Source organism: Diadema antillarum, unplaced genomic scaffold, assembly GCF_040938485.1.
Source record: "Diadema antillarum isolate AM-2024a unplaced genomic scaffold, OU_Dant_1.0 seq00000100_RagTag, whole genome shotgun sequence".
NCBI classification, from domain to species: Eukaryota; Metazoa; Echinodermata; class Echinoidea; order Diadematoida; family Diadematidae; genus Diadema; species Diadema antillarum.
In genome coordinates this window covers 68,345-86,566 of record NW_027271188.1, presented here as the reverse complement: position 1 = coordinate 86,566, position 18,222 = coordinate 68,345, and the positions used below count along the sequence as shown (strand labels likewise).

The following is an 18,222-nucleotide window of genomic DNA, read 5'->3' as shown; positions in this document are numbered from 1 at the left end:
AGAATGGTCGTGAAGAGTACATAAAGAACATGTTCTTTTGTGTTATGTCTTTTGTTCTCAACTGGTCAGCCATGAATGCAAATTTCAATAGACATCTTAACTTCACATTCAAGTTTTCAGTGGTGGCATGCCAGGCAATTTTGATAGCTCATCAAGTTTTATGGTTGTACATCATGCCACTTGTAAGCAATGTTCAAAAGCCCCGCGCCATAGGGCAAATTTAAGCTGAGATGCTTCAAAAAGATGACAACGCAAAACCACATGGAGCGAGACATGTGCGCAACTTTCTCGAGAGAGAGAGAGAGAGGGCATCATCAGAAATGGACTGGCCTGCATGTAGCCCCGACCTCAACCCCATAGAACATTTTTGGGATCAACTTGGTCGAGCTGTGGGGAAGAGGGTCACAAATGCAACGACATAGGCAGGACTCCGTCAGATACTGGTTGACGCCAATCAGCAGCATGAGGACACGGTGCCAAGCGGTTGTGCAAGCACTTGGGTCGTCCACCAGATGCTGAGCCCCGATCATGTTCATTGACAATATAAAGACAAAGTAAATATAAAGCTAACACAAAATAACGACAAAATGAAGACAAAATAAAGATGAAATTCCAATAAAATCAAGACTATGCCATTTCACCTCTTTATGTCTTTGTTGCGGTTAATGTGGCGAGGTTCTGTGAGATGAAATGGTTTGAGTCATGATCGTTTGTGTGTGTGTGTGTGTGTGTGTGTGTGTGTGTGTGTGTGTGTGTGTGTTTATCTCTTTGGTTGAACGCATACATGTTTCACCCCATAAAAGTGCTGATGTTACAGTAAATGAACACCAAAGAAAAAATGGGGAACTCACTCATCACGAGGAAACTGCATTACGGACGTCAAAAATTGGGCCATTTTGCAGCTTTTCAATTCTGACTTTACCTCATATTTGTAAGCACTGCACCTCCATATATACGATAATCATAACAAGTGTGGTATCATTTTAAAGAAAATTAAACAATCTTTCTGTGGTACTAAGCACAAATGAGTCATAAGGAAAGATGAGAAATGATTGATCAAACTCAGATTTCCAAACTTTTTTTGAAGGGTTTATATACTTTTTTTTCAAGGCTAAGTCGGTTATTTTTATTTTTGGCCGACATCGCGGCCCTCAGACTGATTGAGAAGAGCTGCTATATATATCAAACTGCCACCGCCCCTCCATAATAAGCTGTATGAATGTCCGTTTCCTTCTATCTGATGTAATTTCTGTCTGACAACATCATAATGCATGCAGAATGAGTTGATCTGGTGGTTAGAAAATGGTTTTGTTTGTTTCTTTCTTTCTTTCTTTCTTTCTTTCTTTCTTTCTTTGTCGTTTTTTTTTTTTTATCTGAGAGGATGGCTTGATAGCCCATATTCAACTGCAATAGCTGGTCTTCCATCACATTAGGGGGTCCATGCAGTTGGCACCACTTCATCCTCACCGGGTTATACACCCTGCTCATCGGGATTAATGAATGAAGCGGATCTTTATAACGTGCATGAGTTGTGCAATGACTCTCTCACACGTCGGACCGCCATTTTATGTCTTATCCGAGGGATAGAGTGTTTTGCATCTTTCTATATTACACACATCGCACTATTGCTCAGTTAGACTCGGGAATCGAACCCGGGTCCAAAATTGGATCTGGACTCTAGAGGCAGACGCGCTATATACCGACTGAGCCAAATCACCGCGTCTTTGAATGCCCCCACACTAATGTCTTTTAGCTCTTATAAATAATAAAAAACAACCAGCCAAACAAACAAACAAAACACACTCACACACACTCAAAACAAAACTAAACAAAACAATAGGCCTAAACCAAAACAATAAAAGAAAAAAGTAAAGAAACAAAGAAGTAAAGAAAAGTTAAGAAAACACAAATATGAAAACATTTCGCCGCCCCAAGCATGGAATGCATTTTCTCCCCTCCGCCATTGCGATTCCGCTTTCTTTTATTCTTGTTTTCGAAGAAAGAACATACTTACTGCATGGGATTATCAAACTTAATAGCATAACTACGTTATAATCTTGACAATTGGAAATTTAGACAGGGCAAACACTATAATAAACATATACATGTCAAAACCTGCTTATGTTGAAGCCTTGAATACCCTTACATATTAATGATAATTTATTCCTTCTTGACTTTTGGTCCCAAGACACTGAGATGATCATTATTAAACTCCAATTCACTACTTATCATCACCATTGTTATTGTTTAAAAAAAAAATCTCTATATGATGTGCAAGAGTTATCAGAACATCCTTGAAGCATTGTCTTAGTAAAAAGTTCTACAGGGGCGGATCCAGGAATTCTGTAAAGGGGGGGGGGGGGGCGTGACTAATATTTCTGGTGCCACTTCCGGGTTTCATTTCATTTTTTCTTTTTATTTCTTTTGTTTTTAACAAAAATTAAAGGGGGGAGCTTGCGCCGGTTGCGCCCCCCTCTGGATCCGCCACTGTTCTATGCAATTTGACTCCACAATACAAGGCTTGAAGATACATGCACGTGGTGACGAGCATATTATCATTCAAGACAATACAATACAAGATAAAAAAATCGAACTGATTTTCATGGAATGCCTAAGTCATTGTTTTGTGAGCGAAAGATGGAGCGAGAGCTATAAATCAAACAGAATTTTACCGGCAATGTTCGAGGGTCAAGGGTCAGTGAAAATGCTTTGACGGGAAGAATATCTGGGCAGAACTCTTTTGGAGAATCATGGCTTTGTGATCCCCCGACCCCCAGCCCCCCTTTTTTTAAGGCAAAAAAAAAAAAACAAAAAACAACAACAACACGTGTGTGCGTTGGGTCGGGTTCAGCCCTCTAGTGCCACTCCCCCCCCCCCCCCCCAAGGTCCGCTTCCCCAGTTTATGAATACCATGGAACGAAACATGACAAGACACGTTTTTATGTCAATAGAAGATAAATGATCTGGTTTGGACTTCGAGCCATTTTTCCCCTGGCATCCGCTTGTCTGATAGACATCACCAAGGCGAAGGAAATGATAGCCTGATTTTGTCGAGACAAACGGCCGTACTGATCACTCAGGTTTCTTTTATGGTTACATAGCTAGAATGAAAGAATAATGCCAACTAAACATGAATCAGTGCATGCCATGGTCCCGTGCAAATAGAGGTTGTTTGGATTGAAGTCAATGCAAATGGCTCGCCAGGTAGGAGCACAGAAGGCAATTCGAGGGTTGTTCTGTCATCATAATTAATCAGTGATGAGTCATGACAGACACTACATTCTCCCTATAATGCTCCAGAAAACGGGAAACACCCAGCTATTACACCTCTACGCACTATCAACAGCTGAAAGTTTACACCCCCGCGCGGCGCGGTATCCATTCCCTCCCTGGCATGAAACCGGTGGTATCATCAGCAGACAGGTAGTGTGCACCCTAAAACGTCATCTCGTAATCTCCCTTGTCCTAACCTCTAGTGTAATGCGACAAACAACCGAAGGTGAAATGATGTTGATAGCGTCCTGTTTTCTCTAACTGTCCGTGAAGTGTGTTTCATCACTGGGTGTAGACTTTCTCGCATCATCTATCATTTTAGCCTGCATTTTGAAAGGCCTACATGCAATATTGCATGAAGTGGTGGAGTTGTCTGTGCATCCATGGATGATCGCCAGCTGTGATAGCGAAGACGCCGCGCCACCACACATATCTCATCGCACGACCTTCCCGCAATCCTAGGCATTGCTATACATCTACTGTGTTGCTGTGTGTATGCCATCTTCTCAACACACATGTGATAAGATCAAGAGGGAACGTCAGTGGCACAGAGCGAACGACATCGATGCGGTCGCCCTTGCATGATGATCAAATTCGTGGGTGCATTTTTCATATCAGCGTAAGATAACGCGAGTACGATTAGGTGGGGCACGCTAAACTGAGATCGAGAGACTGCTGCAGAAACAGGGTGGATTAACCACTGAAGCGTGGGTGAGTATCGGAAAATGTGTGATCCCACAAGTTATCTTTGACCCAGAACTGGTAGAATTACACTGTAGAAGTTCAAGTACTCTAGAGTCTAGTAGTAGATCTTGCGTCTTTCTTGCGATCTGATCAGTGACAGTGACAGTGTCTATTTACAAATACCATGCCCATGGCATAAAATTGAAAGGGCAGAACGCAGATATATGAATGATGTCACAGTCATGTCGGGATCAGACTATTGTTCTAGTTCTATTTTAGTAGTTGTAGTAGTAGAGTTAATATTTTCGCGTGTTTTTAGATTTGTGAAGAGTACCTGACTCGCGAAATTCACAAAAATGAAACAGTAGGCCTCGGGGCGGCTCCGCAGTTAGCCTAGGGTCTACTTATAATTGATTAGGTACTTCCACCAACCAGTGGCAGTGTAGCTGGATGAATGGACTTGAAAAGTATGGACTGCATGGTATGGTCAGTAGCATTGTCATTGAATCTGATAAAGTTACCATTCAAAATTGACAGTAAAATTATGAAAGGCTTGTATAATAAGTGAGTGATGATTTTTTTTCTTTTTTCACCAAGATGTAATTGTAAGTTGTGTTGGGGGGGGGGGGGGGGGAGGAATGTTACAGGGGGCTTGCATTTTTCCCCCTTAAATGCAAGGAAAGAGTGCAAGGATAATTCTGCAGAAAAATAATCGTCATTACTACATTAGGTATTAGGTAGGCAATAGCATCGGACTGGTTGAACAATCAATATGAGACCAGAATTTCATTGTGAACCTGGGGACAAGGAACAATGACAGCAGAGAAGATGCCCTTGGGATAGAGAATAGTAGGAATGTGCCATACAATTGCGTTTGTATCATGTGAGCTAGAAAAATAGAGAGTTGTATTGGGATGTGTGATTCACACGCAGCACCTCGACGTGCATGATGAAACATACTTGGGGAAACGGTCAGAAAGATTATGAAATGAAGACCTGTTCTGCTATCTGAAGAATTTGTGGTAGGGCCTAGATCCTTAATCACATACTTTTCTAATAATATCTACAACATGTATAATAACCCTTTCAGGATCATTCTGGTTTCAGATCGTAAAAACGTGTGCAATGTAATGTACCTAGCCCGCTGCCAGTTTTGATGGTGATCTCTTTGTGTGCGTGTGATACTGTATATTCCCAAGATGTTTTTGTACTTGTAGAACTCTAGCGATATCATTAAAACTTCAACTTGTGACAGAGCAATCCTCAGCACATTATGTGTTGTCAGACTATCATTTAGCTTGGTGACCATGCCACCTCTCACTGACGCTTGCCACTTCCACCATCGCCTGGGATAGTAGTTCCAAGGAGCTGCTGAAAGAGATTACGTACTTCAAGGTTCAAGGTTCAAGGTCCCAGAAATATGGAACCAAGTGGTAATTTTTCAGCATTAAAAGCAAAATTCAATAGAGCGTTAGTTGCAGGTACAATGTATTAAGAAATTGTATAGAGCCCAAGGTTGAAGTGATATAGCATGTTTCTGTGTTATAAAGGTGCACTTAAATTTCTGATGGGAGGGGTGGTGCAGCTATTGTTTTGTGGCATTCCCCTCCTACTAAATTCTGTAGCCTAGAATTTATTTTTATTTGCTAAGAGAGGGATGAGGGAGTGATAAAAATTTCATTGTATGGAATCATCTGAGCATAGTGGAATAACCAACTAGGTGATTTTACTTGACTTTACCTACAAGCGTACTAATGCTGACTAACTGTTTTCATAGAAGCATATTATGTAGGTCCGTGATAGAAGCAAGCATTTTCCAGATTTTAGAAGTCGGCTCTGCAAAACCATTAACACAAAGTAAACTCTATTCTAGGTCTATCACACAGTATGTGAAGCATGAAGTATTTCATATTTCAGATTTAAAGATACATACACGTATTGTACCAACAAATTTGAGGCAGCAGCTGTTATTTGAAAGATGTACTGGTATAGTTAAATCTTTTACAATGTAATTTGCTACAATATGTCACAGGGTACTGACATATGTCACAGGGTACCGTATGTGTGTAAGGACTATTTATAATTTTCATTGCATGATACCAGTGCAACATTAGCATTACAGACTACTTTCTATACAGTAGAAGGCAATTTAAGTATTCAAATTAATAAAACTATAAATCTGATTTGTTAGCTTGGGTTGGAATTTGCAGTACACTGCTCTGAAACTGAAAAGCTATCTTAAAAAAAGAAAATCAAGGGAATTGATGGGGCTATAATCTTCAAAGGAACATATTGCGTGATAATGAGCCATCTTCAAGTAAATGCTGCTAATGAATTTGTAATGAAGAGACGTGATGCCCTGCTGATGAACATTATCAGTGAAGGCTAGGAACTGTGAAGCAGTCATGTATCCTGATGATTCTTTAGTATTACTAGATCCACTGCACACAGTGGAACAAAGAGACAAAGTGCATTCAAAAGATATTACCCACTATACACAAATGCACTCCATACCATTTCTAAAAAAAGAAGAAGAATGATCTATAGTTAGCCTTATCTGTCATACTTTCATATTTTATTTTTCATATTAATCTTTCATATCTGTGCATGTTGATAGGTCAGCGATTCCTTTAAAAGTACCAAAGCAAGAAAAGCAAAGATTAAGAGAATCTGATTGCAAAATATGGCCTCAGAAACAGAGAATGAGGGAAAAAAAAACCCACTCTGAAATCCATAGAGATACACTTGTATGTTGGTTTTGGAGTTCACCGAACCTCTTCTTTGAATAAGTCTCCCTCTAGATCTTCTGTTCCCAAGTCTTAGCCCATTGAGGACAAGTCGCAAGTATACAAGGGTTTGTGCTCTGGCAAATGTCTATGTGAAATGCTTGTTGTAGCAAAATCAGTCTGTCCTCAATAGGTTAAAGATCCCCCTAATAAGTAGTGCTTCCATGCTATAAAGGAGATACAAGGACAGCTGTTATGTGAATTTGCATAGAAGTGAAGGTTTATTCTGGTACCAATTCACCATGATTTAATTGCACAGCTGATAGTTTTCAGCCTGTAACATATCATGCAGTCACACCCTTGCTTTTAGGTACATGTAGCAGCTAGAAATCTGTGAGCTGATTGTGACAACATAGCAGGTTCCTACTTGCAATGACTTTGACTAAAAAGCTTTCAACACATTGAGTAAACAGTGAGATATACATGTTGTATCAAAGGTTATCTACCAGTACACTGTATGTAATCATAAATATCAAATCAAGGAGTGAGAGAAAAGATACATTCCATAGACTTTGTCCAGCAATTTTCATTTTTATAGAATGCTTTGTATTGTGTTCTAAGTAAAGGAAATTGTATTGCAGTGAGGCAAACATGACATCTTAATGAAGGAAGTTGTTGAGCTTCATGGAAGAGCTGAACAGAAAAGAAAAACCACCCAGTGGAATGATGTAAAGAGACAACGTCACGTTTTCCTTGCATAATATGCAATGTGAAACCATTGCATCAAGGCTCGCAGGTGATATTCTTGAGAGAACCTCCTTGTTTCATGTTTGGCTGACATTCTTGTTTACAAGAGTTTTGTTGTCTAGACAATGGGATAGGATATTTCAAGTTTGAATAAAAAAACCTAGGAGGATGTGTGATACATCCATGTTTCTTTCTGTTTTTGCCTTCAAACATTCAGACAATTTGTAATGGACTCTGAAATGAGACTCCTTTTTTGTAATGCTATGTCGCCCTCTCTTGATACATTTTTTTTTTTTTTTTTTTTTCAGGCACAGAAACCTCCAACATGACAAAGATACTAATGATCTGTTTTCAGGTCATATCTCTGTGCATCTAATAACTGTATACTTGCAGGAAATCATGTCTCACTCCCGTGCATGAAGATTAATCTGTTCAATCAAAATCATTTAGTGAGATGCCAGTAGCAGGATCAATGCAATCCCTCACAGCTGCCTTCTCTGGCTGCTGTGTGACCTTGGTTGAATCATGGGAAAAGAATGTGGTGACGCACGCCAGTCAGTGCACTCTGCTCCCATGAAATAAAACCCTCACAAAGTTGTACAGCACTGCGAGTACAGTATTGATCTTTCTATGGGTTGCTCCTCCCTTCCCGTCAACCAGTGCTTATGAGCATGTTCTGGTATCATATCATGTTTGTATAGATTGCATACCCACTGGACTGGTAGGATAGCCCTTTGAGGGGTTGGTGTAGTACAGTCATGGCATTATTCACAGACCAGGGAGGTGAGAGGAAAAGGAGTGGGCACTGGATTAGTGTCTTTTGAACCATCCTCGGAGCCGCACTCCCCAAGAGACCACTCCACTAACTAGATTACTGCCGCTTGGCCGCACAGTGCACATGCGCAATCCTTGTCAACAGGCTGGTGGGTCTCACCCCTCCCTGGCCAGAACCTGGATTACTCCACGTGGTACTGGTGGGTGGTGTATACTGGTGCATTACCCATTGCTGTGCCTGCAAACAACACTGGTGCATTGTGATGTGCAGTGAACTGGTTGCATTGTCACATTTTGAATTTTGCAGCTAGTATTCAAGGTATTATAATTTATGTGCATTTACATGTCCATGTACTATAAGATTTCTTGGGAACAAATGTACTTTGCATGCTATTATGGTGAAATAACTTTTACATGAAATGGAAACAAATTAACACAGACTTAAAAACATTTAATAATAATGATTAGCAGCACCAATAATAATATACTGATTGTAAGAATATGAAGGAAACATGAACAGCTGAGTAGTGGAACACAGGCCCTAATAATGTCTGATGATAATTATAATTTTAACACCAAGCTAGCACAGAAAATACCAACCACAACAGCAACAACCATCATATAAAAATACCCATTCAGCTTTCAAATAAGAATAAAACAAAAACAGAGAGACAGACAAAAAAAGCGCCATGGTGAATATCTTATCAGGCATACAGTGATACAGGACATGTGAGATAGTTCAGCTCTCACTGAACTCTCACATGTTTTCACCATACACCAGGCAAGGAGGCAAGTTATTTCACCAAGATTAGGTCCTATAGTAGTCTCCATCATGACCACTCTGTTGTAGATTCGAGCCCTCCTGCCTCAATATATCCCCAGCATACAACAAAAAAACATTCAAATTGTGTTTTCATCCCCTGGAGAACTAAAATTGCTCTCAAAAATATGTTAGTGGGACCAGAAAAAACATGTCTTGGCGGATGTACGCAAGTTTCCCAAAAAATATGACAAGAGAACCAACACGAGCGAACAATGAAGTGATACATCAGACTAAAGAAAAACCCCAACATCTGCTGATCTACAGGTGAATTTCGTCAGCACTAGTCAGGATTTACACTTGACATTGCGTCGTAATTTGATTAAGACAAGAACAAAACAATGGCTATTGTTAAACAGTTACATTGTCAAAACTCAACTTCTTCTTGGCCGATTTTCATGATTTTTGTATCTATCGAGAGCTGAATTCTTAGACTAGCAGGTCCCAAGAGTATATGCCGTGTGAGCCTGCATAAAGAATGTAAAACCCTCATACACGTCCTTGTGAACACACACAAGTCAACTGGCCTGTCCATACTCCTAACGATAGAGGGCCAAATCACCGCGGCCCCGAGGATCGAACATCAAACAGCAGTGATAACGATCAGACTGACCTCGTTACGTAAGAGGTCGTTTACTTGTTCGTTGGGGCACTGATCCCTTGTAATCCTGTGTTGAGTGATAGGGAAAACCCTCAGGGCACAGTGCCCACTCCTTTTTGTCTCACCTCCCTGCACAGACCAAATATGCCCTGTGTTATCTGTTGAGTGCCAAGAGAGTCACAAATGAGTGGGCGTTTCCTCCGAAAAAAACTAAAACAAAAACCTAAAAGAATGGAGATTTAGTGATTTCAGGGAAATGCTGGGGATTTTTTTTTTTTACTTCTTAATAACTTATAGATGCATATAGCACTTGTGCTTAGCTGCTTTTAAGGTTCAGTGATCAGCCTTTAGCTTAATTTTACTTTCACATGTCTTTTTTTTTTCCTTCAGGCCACTTCTTTTTTTGTCATTTTGTTTTTGTTTTTGTTTTTTGCATTACTATGGATGTTGGTGTTAATGAGGAATTCAGTGTTCTTTAAGTACCAGAGAACACATTCATACATAAAAAATGCTCTCACATTTCTATGCTCATAGCCAATGTACACAATCATTTGATGAGATGCATAGATTCTTAATAGTTTCCATACAATGGTATGAGTATCTAGTAAGAATAAACAAAGATGCGACATTGACAATGTCTAATATCTGTATGTTTTCTTTCAATTTAACATTTCCTCCTTTTAGATTACAAATGCATTTCTAAGCTGCATAACATGAGAACAACCAGCAATGCATGGAATGATTAAAATGTCAGTGAAAAAAAAATCTAAAGGGACTGTACAGTACTGGTTGAGGTAGGGATTCATGTTTTGAACATTCCTAAGTGAGATAATGAAAAGCCTCTTATGAAATATGAAAGAGCATGTAATTCTAAGAAGGATTCAACGTTTATTTGATGAAAATTGGTTTTCAAATGGCTGAGATATCCAAAAAAGTGCTAATAATAAAAGGCAACATGCCACAACTTTATTAGGATATCTTTGTTTCACCTTGTTTTTGGATATCTCAGCCATTTCAAAACCGATTTTCATCGAATAAACTTTTGATACCCCTTAAACTGCATGCTCTTTGACATTGCTGGTTGAGAAGACGACAACAGTTCATTACATCATTGCAGGACAATGATAAAGGAAATAAAGAGAATTCAACCAAATTTACTTTTTTTAATGAAAAAGTATACATTCCTTCAACTTGTTTTTATTCACCCTGCTTTCTGAAAGAAGTAAGTCAAGTGCCCTTTAAATTTATTATTGTAGAAAAGCGAAAATATGTTGAAATTTCTTTATATTTTCTTTCGTTGCCTGTGTGTGATGTCACAAGATATGGTACATAGTCTTCTCATCCAGCAATGACAGCACAGAAACTTTGCAATAGAACTTTTCAATGGATAATCCGATTTTCCTCAAACCTTCGCTGATCAATGTCTTCTACTTGCTAGATTCCCTCAATTCACAGCATGTGGGTTTCATTCTCCTTTAACCCATTGACACATGGGGTATATATGGACATACTATAAGTAGGACTCGGCATTAGTGGTGGCCCACGGCCACTAAAAATTGATGTCGGACCACTAAACTTCCATGAAGGCTATCTTTTGATGGCCCAATTGGGCAGCTAAAATTCAAAATGAATTTTTATGTCCTTTTATTTCACACCACTACATTTCTTTCGTGGGCCACCAAAATTTCAAATTCAAAGACTTTAGTGGTGGCCCAAATGGGCCACCAGAGAGAAAAGTAACTGTTGAGCCCTGCCATAAGTAATGCGGTTTTTGTTTTTATTGGCAAAATTAAATAGTGCATTTCTTTGTAAAACTGTACAGGTGTAGATACCAGTTAATTGTATTTTGTTATCTATAAGAAAACAAGATTTGTGTTTATTTGTGTCCTGTGTTCGTATCCGTGAGAGATTCCTCATTTTATATGCTGATCATGGTTAGGCTCATGAATGAAATATTTTCCATTTCAGTTTCATGCTTGTCAGCTTGAAAGGAGAACATTTCTCTGCAGTCACTAGATCCAGATATATAACAATATAGGATTTAGTGGACCGTGGTTGGGTTTCACTGGCACCACAAATGAACAGTTAGGTATTCAAAAACTAAAGTGTGAAGACTAACTTTCTCATGGTGCAAATTGTTTTGCTTTTTTATGTACATATTTTAGTCTTATCATATTCAGGAACATAAGAAGAAAAGATACTTGGGGTTCATTTGTTATAGGTTGTATGATAGAGGATTGTGGTAACTCTGCTCATTCTATTGTTCATGAAGAATGAGTTAAATAATTCCATCAATATAATATTTGCACATTATTTTGTGTGGTGATTGTTGGCTATGTTATAGGCCCTACATGGTTGTACTGGTAGTGACAACACTCAATAGAGCAGTGCATGCAAGACAGTCTTGTTGTGAGACTATATGTACAATGTACTTTATGTGGCAAGTACTGTGAAGGAGAACAACAACATGTAAAAGCACAAATTTTTGCTCTAGTAATTTTTCACGCTTGACCAAGCAAGATGAATTTTGCATGTTTTTAATTTTACAGAATCAAAACATTAAGTAGTCTTACATTAACAAGCAAAAATATGGGCCTATGCGTTTTTTTGTTTTTGAGCTAGTTTCTAGTTGCATGAAATACATGCACAAATATTGCCACTTTTACAGTCCCTTGTGTCTAGGGAAAGACTAACCAGTGCAGGGATTGTGGGTTACCTTATGCTGTTGACATGAGAGCAGTGCATGTAAGACAGTCTGGATGTGAGACTAGCAAGTACATTTGGGCAAGGGCAGTGTACATGGAATTGATAAAGTAGGATCAGACAACAGAGAAGCCTGCCTTCAATGGCAAGATCACCCAACTGTGACGTAGACAATAGTTGTGATGTAGTTGTGCTCTGCTCTGTGAGGATGTGGGTGTACCCTTTCATCCTATCAATCAGACACCCTGTAGAGGGATACAGTGAAGCTACAGGCCGTTTGATGAATGGGGGGGGGGGGGGGGGGGTGAGAGGGTACAAAGGATTATGACAAAGACTTTACGATGTATGCCATACAACAAGAATTGCTACTGTGGATTGGGACATGCAGTTTCTGCCTCATTTTCCCAGCCGTAACTGCCAGCTATCATCCAGGATGCCACAGCAGTTGGTCCTGATTTGCTTCTTGTTTGGGAAATCATTGGTGCACAGAGCACCTCTACCCACTGCCTTCTCAACCTCCCCCACACCCCCTCCCCCCCCCCCCCCCCCTCCAAGACAGTACACTGCCTCCTTTCACCTCAGATGGAGGGGATCTGTTGAGTAATCCACTATAATGTATGGACTGTTAGGGATTAAAATCTGTCAGGGTTACATATCAACGGCAGGTAACTGAAGCGCATGCTTGTTTTCACACACTGACATGTGTTACCATTCAGCAGGCAAAATGTTTTTGGCCCCTCTTTCTAAGTCTCAATGGTTTGAATCGATAAAATACTGACAATAGTGTCCCTCCCGTGAGTGCACACCCACTCTGAGTCAGCCAAGTGGTGCGCTCCAAGTGCTGTATGAATGCCCTAATCCAGGACCAGGAGTGCTCCGGTATGTGGGGGGAAAGTTATTTGCATGACTTTTTGTGAGGTATTCAAGCGTCTATAAACTTTGTATACTCCCACTGGTATGGAGCGATTGGGTTTAGAATCGGGGAACCACAGTGTCCCGCAGCCTATATGGGGAAGTACGCAGTAGGATCTGTTAACTGTGTAACATTAGAAGGGACTGTTGCTGTCAGGCGAAGATCATTCTGTGTGGGATATATCATTGGATCATTGTTGGAAACATTGACATTTCCTTTTGACGGATTTCTTTGAAGTGTTGCACTTGTATCTTATTCCTGGACGTATGTTGTGTTGTTCTACTGAAAGGGGTTGACGTTTCAAGATACAAGATGGGAAGGCTCAAGTAAGTATTACAGTGTTTGTAGATCATCATTACTCCTCATGGTTTTTGTTTGTTTTGGTCTTCTTCCAAGAATTTAATCAACTAACAGTTGTTTCCTTCTTGCTGCTAATTGATAATTACTTATTTGATTTACAAAATGTTTTATGACAATTGATTTATTTACAGGATTTAATACACACACATGTCTGTCAAACTGTATAAATTCCTGAAATACAAGTATGTCTTTCTTGACAGTACCATACTGCATCACATGTGCAGTTGAGAAATTGAATCCCCCACCCAGTTTCCATTACTCTGGGATATTTATTCTTGGATAAAAGGAGTACCGGTATACAAATGTAATAGACAATGACCAACATAAGAATTGTGTGATGTGAACAGCTTCCCTGGTGATTACAAAATCTCCTGCATAAGATACACCCCACCCCCACCCCATTCAGTTGCATGACTTCTAATCGTAATACCTTCTGAATGATTGAAAACTGTATTTTCATGAAATATATAATGCAGACTACAGGTGTACTGACAAGCATGTTCATATTGATCTGCTGTAAAACCAGAAATGTTTGTGTTTATTTTAATTTTGCAAATTTTGCAAGAGCCAAGATTAACCAAATTAGAATACATGTGAAAGTTTGTGTCTACACTTTATGCATAGCCAGTGGCAGTTCACAAAAATTTCATGCCACAAAGTCAGCTCCAAGTCACGAAATTTCATGCCGTTAATATTTCTGGGTTTACAATATCATCAAAGTAGTATACTTCCTAAATACAGTGCCTTACAGTGTATTGAGGTGTTGCTCTAGTTGACTTCAAATGAGCTGATAAAGGTTTCACCAAATGATAATGTTATGGGATTTTTAAGTTTCAACCATTTTCTACTGAATAGTGTCATTGAAACTATACAAATGTATAACGTCGCTAGGGTGACAAGACCTTGTATCAGCAATTTTGGTGAAAATGACTTTTTTGCATTTATGGTCAAATAATGGGTTAAGTGATGTCCTGTCCAAATCCTAGTTGTCTTACCCCAAAAATGAAGCCACCATGGCATGTCAAAGGAACGGCTGTCCAATTCGGTATAGTGCTGTAGCCGCCATGTTTTTTGGCTCTCCTGAACATTTGACATTTTGTAGATACGAGGTCTTGTCGCCCCAGCAACGATAAGCTACATTTTGTAGCTCAGTGGTGATTTTTCCAACTAACACTCCCATCGGTTTGTTCACAAAACACAACAAATGAACAAAGATCACAATTCTGTGACAGCTCTGCAAGAGCTATCTACTGCAAAGTGTAGTTCCTCCTGATACATGGATATCTTACTGTATAGAGAGAGCTAGATATACATGTAATGAAATTTTCTGTAACTGCCATGCAGAGATTAGATAAAGAGATGCATTTAAATTTGTGCATGATCCAACGATTACGAAGTTGTTGAAACTATCTGGATGTTGGTGATCCATTTCTTCAACTCAAAATAGTTGATTGGTCTTGTGCAAGTATATATAATTCACATTATGTGTGGTAAATGTCACATGCTTGATATTTACCTCCGCCAAGGGAGGAGGTTATGTTTTCGCTACCATTTGTTTGTTTGTTTGTTCATTAGTTAGTTTGTTAGTTTGTCTGTGTGCAAAATAACTCAAAAAGTAGTTTACAGATTGGAATAAAACTTGCAGGAAAGTTTGAGAATGACACAAGTAACAAACAATTAACTTTTGGTAGTGATCAGAAAATTTTGGAGGAATTTATGAAGGATTTTTGATATTTTGGCAGGTAGGGTAAATGAACTTGGGAGTTCAGGTTGCGCGTATTTGAGGTTTGCATGCGCGCACTAAATTGTGTGCTCTAGTTTCTGCTAGGGCGAGGCGCACCATGCAGCTGAAGGTTTATGACGTAACAAAGGCTTCTATATTGGGAAATCGGGCGACTTTCAGCACACAATGTTATAAGTATAAATGCTATAGATATGGGTGGAAATGGTGGAAAATAAGCTGCATGCTTGGCGGAGGTCTGCGCTCTCAGAGTGCTTCTCTAGTTCTTATTTGTTTTATAGTATTCTGTATGTTCTTGTATTTTGACAACAGAAATCATATTTTCCATTCTGTACGTATTTATTTTGTATAATATACACTTGTGTACTCTTCATGACTTGATGGAATTTACTAAGATACGAGGGATTATATGATGTTGTTTTGCATGTGTCCATAATCTGAAAGAAAAGAGGAAGTTGGGTGCTCATACACAGTGATGATTGAGAATAAATCCTAGTCTGTGATGTGTGCATACAGCAGTATCGAGTATCAATTTATCATAGGAAGAGAGGGATCCTGAACTAAACAGGTGGGGTCATGACATTTTGACCCCAGACTGCTATTGTCAGAAGCCTACAGAATTCCTTGACAGATGCGTAAATATTCTAAAGAGAATGGAAAACGCCACTAAACACAAAACAACAACAACAACAACAGATGAGGCGGGAGCATTCAAACTGAAATAGCCTATATTCCAGGTTTGATTTTACCCGAATTTTTTTTTTTTCTGGTTCATTCAGAACCACTGTTTCTGTGGAAGTACAGTGCCAACTTCTTGCAGCTGGTTTCAGTTTACCCTTTGCAGCTGTTGTTCAAATATTGTTGAAGCATTGTTTTGTTCAAGCATGCATTTAGTGAGGTTGTTTTGCTTCTTTTCAACTAACCATGATTTTTTTTTCTTTTTGTGGTGGGGGGGGGGGGGGAGGAAGGGAGATGGAAGGGGATTGAATAGAAAAAAAGAATATATAGAACTGTGAAAGAATAAGACAAATAGGCACATCAATGTATAGATGTAAGTGATGAGCTGCTCTCCATTTGTTTTGTCCACAAAATGTCATTGATTTTATTTATTTCACAAATATTTGGGCACAGACAGAACTTTCAATTTGTATCCACAGAGGAGAACTGGCAAAACATGTTACTCTTTTTTAAAATACCAAAAACAGATCTGAAGACAATTTTTCTTCTAAAGGGAGAAAAATGAAAGTTGATGGAATTTTTTTACACACGTAAACCAGATGGAGAGCCGCTCAACACGTACGAACTGTAGATCACACAGAGTTGCCAATTTGTCTTGACCCGTTGAGGATGGGCTGATTTTGCTATCAACACACATTCATTTCCCATAGACACCTGCCCAAGTATACTCGGGACTCGACGTCCTCAACAGGTTAAAGGACAAGTTCACCTTCATGTACATGTGGATTGAGGGAATGCGACAATATTAGTAGAACACATCAGTGAAAGTTTGAGGAAAATCCGACATTCGGTTCAAAAGTTATGAATTTTTTAAGTATCTGCGCAATTACTGCTGGATGAGAAGACTACTACAGTGTGTGATGTCACATGCGTACATATAATGAAAATAAAAAGAGAATTTCACAAAATTTTACTTTTTGAATGAAGTGCACATTTCTTGGACTTGTTACTGATGTATGTTAAGGATAATATTATTCCCCTTGCCTTCTGAAAGAGAGAAGTCGAGTGTTCTTTTGTTGTGCGAGAAAAGTGAAAATAAGGTGAATTTCCTTTATGCTTTCTTTATACCGTTGTACTCATGTGACATCACAAGCTATAGTAGCCTTCTCATCCAGCCATGACTGAGCAGAAACTTTAAAAATTCATAACTTTTGAACGGATTGTCGGATTTTCCTCAAACTCTAACTGATGTGTTTTACTAATATTGCTGCATTCACTCAACCCACATGTCTATGAAGGTGAACTTGTCCTTTAATCTCTGAACATTTACAGTTGAATAACTGTGTGTGTGTGTGTGTGTGTGTGTGTGTGTGTGTGTGTGTGTGCATCTGATTTCCCCCCAAATTTTCACTGATCTCTACTTCTGTGATTTTTCATACAAAGCAACAAGATATCCGGATGGAATCAAGCGTACACCTTTGATTGTTTCCTTCAAAAAAAAGAGAGAAGAAAACAAAATGAATGGAGAGTACCACAGTACTTGTTGATGAATGGATGAGGATTGCTAAGGGTTTGAAGTGCTCAGAAATTCTAAAATTAACGTAGCTACACGTGTGAATCTCTGATGTATCAAGGTGACTGACTTTAGGGCCTTGTGTACATCTAAATATAGATTGCAACAACCATCGAAAGCAAATTGAGGCCATATTAGATAACAGTGTTTATGTTTGTTAAACGATGATCACAGTGTCAGACATTTTATCTATTCCCACGTTATCTTTAAATAGAGTTTTCAAGGTTGATTTTGGATTGAAGTTCTTATTGGTAGGCATATTACTATACAGTATGTTTTCCATTACTAATGGTAGCTTACATCTGTATGCCTACTTTTACATGGTTTTACATTGTTGAGCAGACTAACATGATTATGCATCAGCATAAAATAAAGCTGTTTCAAAATGTGTATCTATGACAGTGTTGGACAGGTGCTATTCTTTTGTATGTTTTGGCTGTGTGTACAATGTAGATAAAAAGGCTATTTGTTAGTGATGTCCTGGGGTGATATAAATACCACACTTTTCAAGATTTTGATCAGGTGAAGATACATACACTTAGCTGCTATCCATATCATTTACCAGATCTCACATTGTGATGCATTTCATTTGAAATAATCATGAATTCAATTATGATTTCAATTATGAT

General features: G+C 39.0%; 1 protein-coding gene across 2 annotated transcripts in view; it reads left to right on the top strand.

The window, feature by feature from the left end:
- The first annotated feature begins 3,377 nt into the window (after positions 1–3,377).
- Positions 3,378–18,222, top strand: part of LOC139726812 (protein numb-like) — an 80,973-nt gene continuing 66,128 nt past the window's right edge. The window contains exon 1 of one of the 2 annotated variants that reach the window (XM_071637805.1): positions 3,378–3,984. Coding sequence is in view for 1 of the 2 variants with exons in the window: in XM_071637804.1 (XP_071493905.1) it covers positions 13,554–13,567 (14 nt within the window). In the remaining variant the exon portion in view is untranslated. Of the gene's footprint in view, positions 3,985–13,157; positions 13,568–18,222 lie in introns of those variants that run through there. The other variant, XM_071637804.1, reaches the window with a different exon arrangement.